The sequence below is a fragment of the Bolinopsis microptera genome, chromosome 6 (assembly GCF_026151205.1).
Source record: "Bolinopsis microptera isolate Bmic1 chromosome 6, MBARI_Bmic_1.0, whole genome shotgun sequence".
Classification (NCBI taxonomy): domain Eukaryota; kingdom Metazoa; phylum Ctenophora; class Tentaculata; order Lobata; family Bolinopsidae; genus Bolinopsis; species Bolinopsis microptera.
In genome coordinates, this window is record NC_087077.1 from 4,063,163 (window position 1) to 4,069,872 (window position 6,710).

The 6,710-nt window shown below is 39.4% G+C and overlaps 1 protein-coding gene across 1 annotated transcript; it reads left to right on the forward strand.

Annotated features, from left to right (window-relative positions):
* The first annotated feature begins 5,619 nt into the window (after positions 1 to 5,619).
* On the forward strand, positions 5,620 to 6,402 carry LOC134817005 (serine/threonine-protein kinase pim-2-like). Its single transcript, XM_063826070.1, has one exon. It carries the CDS (start codon positions 5,620 to 5,622, stop codon positions 6,400 to 6,402), a length of 783 nt encoding a protein of 260 aa, XP_063682140.1.
* The last annotated feature ends 308 nt before the right edge of the window (positions 6,403 to 6,710 follow it).

The window sequence follows — 6,710 nt, forward strand, 5'->3', positions numbered from 1 at the left end:
GAGCTTTTTTAACCTTGGTATATTTGTCAATGACTGTCTTAAGGGTAAAAACGTGGTCATTTGTTTGAGCACCCTTCGAGAACCCTAGTTGTTCTTTTGGGTCAGGGCAGTAGAGCTTTTTGAAGTGCAGGAGACGCTCAAGTAAGATGCTAGAGAACAGTTTACCTATACAGCTACCAGTGAGCGAGGGGTTTGGAAGAGCTAATAGATCTTCAGAATAGCTGAAAGAGCTAAAACTAACTTGTAACGTAATGTTTGACGAGCCCCTTGTTATACAGGTTGTCATTCAGAGACCTCTCATCACAATTTATAGAGCTAATTGAGCAGGATGGCTCTTACTAATTCGCTCGCCCAAAAATTTCACATGACTTTGGTTTTTTGGTTTTTCAGCCGTACAAAACGGTTTTACATAAACCCTAATCCCAACCCTGACCCTAACCATAACCCCGAAGCTATCCATAATCTTAACCACAACCCTAACCCTAACCCGAGCCCTAAATAATCGAATTCACGTTTTACTAGCCTGTCACGTGACCAAAACGGTTTTTTGCCCATAACTCTCCAGGGAAGCATTTTAACCCTACGTCATGGGGGGGGGGGGGGTGATTCGGGATCAGCGTCCAAAAATACACCGATCTAAATCACTTTAATGCCTAAAGGGCCTTTTCACAAGAATTTTCTTAAAATTTGGGCGAGCGATTTAGTAGGAGCGGAGCGATTTAGTAGGAGCGAAGCGATTTAGTAGGAGCGGAGCAGGATAGTTCTTTTGCCTTATTTCTCAAGGTATAGTGCAGTATAGTACTATTAACTATATTTAAGGTACACTACAACGTAGATGTAATGTAAAGAAGGGGTATCCTAACACTAATAATGTTCTTGATCTTCTTTATTCCACCTTCTGTGCAGAAGGTGGAAGCTTTAGCCACCTTTATTTTAAATATCTCATTTCAGAATTTTGGCTTTAGTTTGTAGTTAGGTTGACAAAAAAACATGAATTTTATTAAATTAACTGTTATTGATAGGCATATCTTGAGCAATTATTTGATTTTCGTTCTTTGCGTCTACAAATACAAAATAAAAATATTGCAGTTTATGTTTTATTTCATCAATCTTATGATTACCATATCACTATTACATCCCAAGAAACCTTACTGGCTGGAGCCTAACTTTGAAAGTAAAAGAGATAGCGTCTTCCGGTTTTTTGCAAAATGTTCGTTTCGCAAAAATAACGTTTCCCCCCAGGGGGGAAATTGAAAACAACGTAGATTTTGAATTATCGCGAAAAGTCATATTTTAGGCCTTATAAAACTGCGTAGCTTTAACTTTGCAGATTGGTGTTCTCTGATTGGCTGAATCGTATCACATGGTACACGGTACAATTGCATTCTTGGAATATTTGAAGCGTGCAAATGCAATGAACTAGCGAGCGCGCGCGGAGTTTAACATGCTGTGAAAAGGCGATCACCAGCTGTAGTAATATCGCTAGCCAGTAAGGATTGCTGGGATGTACTGAAAATTGTCTTTTTGTTCTTATTACCCCCTTTTATGGCTTTGAAAATGTGGTTGTGATAAACATTTTGGATGCAGGGCGCGGCCCAGTAGTGCGCTTTTACTAAATCGTTCGCCCAAATTTAAAAAAATTCTTGTGAAAAGGCCCTGAGGGTTTGAAAGTAATTTTATTCGATCGCGATGTATTTTGGACGCTGATTCCGAATCACCCCATGACTTCATATGGCCATGTGTCTACACGTATTGCGTTCACATAGCCATGTGTCTACGGCATACGCGTACTGCGTGACGCGTTGACCATTGTTAATGATCTGGCCCGGCGCGCTACTTCGTAGCACTTGCCATCGGGCCAATAACATTTCGAGAAGAAAGCGGCGCGCGCTAATTCGAAGAAATTTAGACGAGTAACATCCGTCAACGTTGAACGTGATGCACTGCTTGCCCCTTGTTTCACAAGTATAGTAGAATAGAAATTCTTTCTCCTGTTAACTCCTCTGTTCTCATAAATTAACGCTGAGCAATTGGCAATACATTATTTGTAAGTTCATAATTGAATCTACCAAGTCGAGCGGCGATCAGCGCTAAGTTGAGCTCGTGAAATCATGTCATCATTGTATCACGTCGTGACCCCACGGTCGTTTCACTAAGTGATCAGTTGCCCCTGTATCTTAATTGACGATGTCAATTCATGGCAGCTCGACGCGGCACAGTAGCGCATCTCGCCGATCTAGCCGTGAGAAGCTTCATTGAGTGCGCGGCGCGGCACAGTAACGCATCGCGCTACAACCCTGTATCGTTATTACGATACAGGGAAGCCACGCACTCGTGCGCGGCGGGTCACACAATGTATAACGTATGATAATGTCATCATACTTATACAATAAAAAAGTAAAAAGTCTCAGGGTCGCGATTAAATTTTGAATGACCGTTCTGTGTACATATTTGTAAACTATTTGGAGGACTTCGCCACTTCGACGCACCGCGAAACCTAGCATTCTTGCTTTGCCGATCGTTGCTCAGCAGTTTGCTTCGCAGAGCAACGATCTCAATGGGTTGACATCGTCAATCAAGTAAACCATAAACGCTGATTTCGATTTTAACGGCAAATATATAAAGTTATAAAATGACAAAATTTGTACTTTAAATTTTTATATTATTTTCACATTTAATTTAAAACCAAAACTAACTCGAAACTTAAAACATAAACAGTTCAAATATTGTTATACCATTTACAAGCCTATCATGTGCGTGCGTCTGACAAAAATGGTTATTTGCTCTTATATAAACGTACGTATAACATATAAGCAAAATCGAATTGTGATCTTTGTAGCACTTGCTTCGCATTCGGGCTAATATTTCGAGAAGAAAGCGGTGCGCGCTACTTCGAAGAAATTTAGACGAGTAACATCCGTCAACCATTCCCGTCAAGCATGCATTTTTCTTTTTACAATTGTCTAATCTCTCGCTAGGATTGAGTTTAGGCTTCATGCCTAACCATGATCATTACCGATATTACACTTTTACATTCGTTGCTAAATTGTAGCTCTCTTATCAGCAGTTTTGTGTGCGCGTTGAATTATCTCTCTGGCTTTGTAGATTTGTATACATTGTTTGTACATTTTCTGTACAACGTGTACGATGCCTTTGCCGCTACAGAATGAACACTTGGATATGATAGATGATGCTATGGTTATGAATGGCCAGTTCCTTACGGAGTATGTGAATCAGATACACATGGCAACTAACAGTATTTTCAAGGAGATTAGAAGTAAAATCGGTGCCGAACACAACGATGATGTGCAATTTGACAAACTGAATCAGAGAAGTGTGCCTAGAGAGAGGTTATCAGAATGGCTAGAGACAGTGTGCTGTTTGCTGAACGATTATTGTGGTCCATTGTTACAATCTGCCACAGAAACAGCTACCGACAACAGGGTGTTCAGGAAAGAAAAAATAGAAGATGCGAATAAGATCATAGAACTGCAAGAGAAGTTACTCTCTAAGCAAGAAGAAGATATGACAAAAATCAGTGATCTGCAGGAGAAGTTAGCTTTGAAGAAGGATGACGAGATTGGAACTGTGAAAAGTGCAGCTCAGAAAGAGATTAAGACCTTTTCGTCTCTGTTGAAAAACACGTGCAAAAACGCCTTTGCACCGAAGAAAATCCAAGCTGCAGTGAAAAGGGTTGCCCTAGAAGAAGATCGAAGTAAAAGTCTGATTATCTTTGGGATTCCAGAGACTGAGGAGAACCTGGATGCTAAGGTATCTGGTATTTTGTTGGACCATCTCAACGAAAAACCAAAAATTTTGAGATGTAATAGAGTTGGAAAGGACACAAGTGAACGAGTCAGACCAGTTAAATTCACTTTGTCAAGCTCAGATCAAGCTCGTACCATCTTGAGCAAGACTAAGTTATTAAGACATGTAGACGGGTTTACTTCTGTTTACATAACTCCTGATAGATCAGCTGCAGACAGAATAGCCTACAAGAAAGTTGTCGTCCAGCTACTCAATAAAAGGACAGCAGAGCCGGACAAAGTTCACGTAATCAGGAACTTTAGAGTCATTAGCTCGGAGAAGGAGCCTTGAGAGTTTTATATTTTCTATAAGTACAATATTATATGTTTTGATTCATTGATTAATTAATTGTTGCTAGGGCCCAATGTTATTGCGGGTGTGGTATTTACTGCACACTACCGTGTTTTGGTTACCCCTCTTTCAATACATAATTTGGGTTTCGATATTCTGGGATAGTGAAAATTAGGGCTATATCGGTTTTTTCCTTTTATAACTGGGTTTATTTAGAAGCATTCAATTCTGTATAATTATGTATTGTTTGAAAAGTTTTAGATAAATGTGCTTTCGCGCCACTGCGGGCGCGCTTGTTTCACAAGCGCCGCGCAATTATCAAGCCGGCTCTGGATTTAGCAAAGATTATGGATTAGGCATCTAAAATTAAATATCACATATCAGTGGGTATAGGGTTAGTAGTACTTTACTAGTAGTCCATAGTCTAAGGGTATTATTATATAAATATTTGAATTTAAATGTACGTTGATATCGTTGATCGCGCGTGGTGTACTTTAAGTTTTTTTAACTTGAAGTTATGGTGCAAAAATAACAAATGCGATATTCAATTTCAGTGAGTCTAAACACTGAAGTACGTGGGTTAACGAGTGATACCGTCGACGAGTCCAACTCGGCGCGCGTCCTGGTAGGTTATAAACCTACAATGAAGTGGGCCAATATTCAAAACTTAAAAATTTTATAACTAATAACTATCAATATAATAATATTATGTGATCATATAACCATTTAGCCGACTAAACTTAATATAACTTACTCAAATGACGGTCACAAAACAAATTTGATCAACAAAACATTTGTGTGAAGAACTAGAAATGCTTAAAATACAAATGTTAAATTACTGGGCCGCGCTCAGCTTACTGGGCGGCGCTCAGCCTGTCATTCCGCCGAATCTTTATTTTATGTTTATGAACATAATAGCCTGGGGTCCCCAGGCAAGTGTTAAATTATATCAATAACTAAACTGAGTTTTCAGAACTTTTTCCATTGATTGATCCAGCGGCAGCACGTGTAGCGTTTTTGGTTTTTCCTTTTTGAGGAAATTTAGACGTATATCATCCGACAATGTTAATGAGAACTACAAACTAACTATTTATATATGAACCACTTAGGAAATAAACCGAAACAATTAATGATATTGGCATTGCTAATTAACGTGTAATAAAACTGAATAATGAGTACCTTATATTAGGGCAATCAATTAAGGATTATATATTAGGTTTTGGTCGTTAGCACCACATAGAAAACGTTAAACTTGTACGTGATCAAGGATTATCCTAGGGTTTGGCAGATGCTTGGGTTATGGTTACGGTCAGAGTAGACGGTCAGGGTTTTGGATCAACCGTCAGTACCACATAGAAAACATGTTTAAGTTAGTCACGTGATAAGGGTCCTAGAGAAGTTAAATTCATCCTTTCAGTGAGGACGAACCAATTATTTCTAACTTGAATTTGTTTCTTTCAAATTGCTTGAACGCACCAGTCTAAAAACCCGAGATACTTCGTCTCTTTTTTATGAAATAACATGTTATCCTCAAACCTTTTAAAAGGATTAGTCGTTATAAAGCAGCTGGGAGCAGGCGGTAACGGTACAGTATACCTCACACAACACAAGATATCCCTCAACAAATACGTGGTCAAGGTATTTAGAGATCATCCTGACCTTCCTATGGTCTATCAGGACGGGACAGAACTACCACTAGAGATAGCGACTCTAAGATCACTTCATCACCCCAATGTAGTGAAGTATAAAACTCACTTCCTGTTTAACGGAGAATGGTATCTGCTGATGGACTACGAGCCAGGATTCAGTGATCTGCACACCTTGACTCGGAGCTGCAGACTTACTGAGAAGACAGTACTAAGCATAGCAGAGCAGCTGTACGCAGTAGTGGATTACTGTCTTAAGAACAACATCGACCACGGAGACATCAAGGAAGAGAATATCCTCTACAATCCGAAGACAAACCAACTCAAACTGATAGACTTCGGTACTGCTCTCCCTCTTTCTAAACAACCTATCAACTTTCTCAGAGGTACCACCATGTGTCTGCCTCCTGAAGCGTTCTCCAAACCTCAGTACTTCCCACTTCAAGCCAGTGTCTGGGCTATTGGGTGTGTTCTATACGGCTGTATGACGGGAAGACCTGCATTTTCGGAAACTTCTGACATCCTGAACAAGAGAGCCAGAATTCTACTACACAAAAATAAACTCTACTCTGGGAAACTGGTAAACCTGGTGGAGCGATGTTTGGAACCTTGCCGAATTATGAGGATCATGTGGTCAGAGTTGGGAAGAAACTTGTGACCTACTTACGGGAATTTGTTATGAAATTGCATTCTGTGAATGCTAAGATATTTTGCAGTGGTGTTTGCTATTATATATATATAATGATAATATTTAATTTGACATTTCAATAATTTTGGTTCTGCATTTGAAGTACATGAAAACAAATTATCAAAACTAGAAATTATAAAAGCTCTGATAATCGGAGTAAACACGACTGATCAAAGCAACAAGCATCGCCAAAAGAACAATGGCCAATGGTAACACTAACAAATTAACCACCCCAGAATTTATATGGAAGAGCAGGTCCTATAATATTAGTTACAACC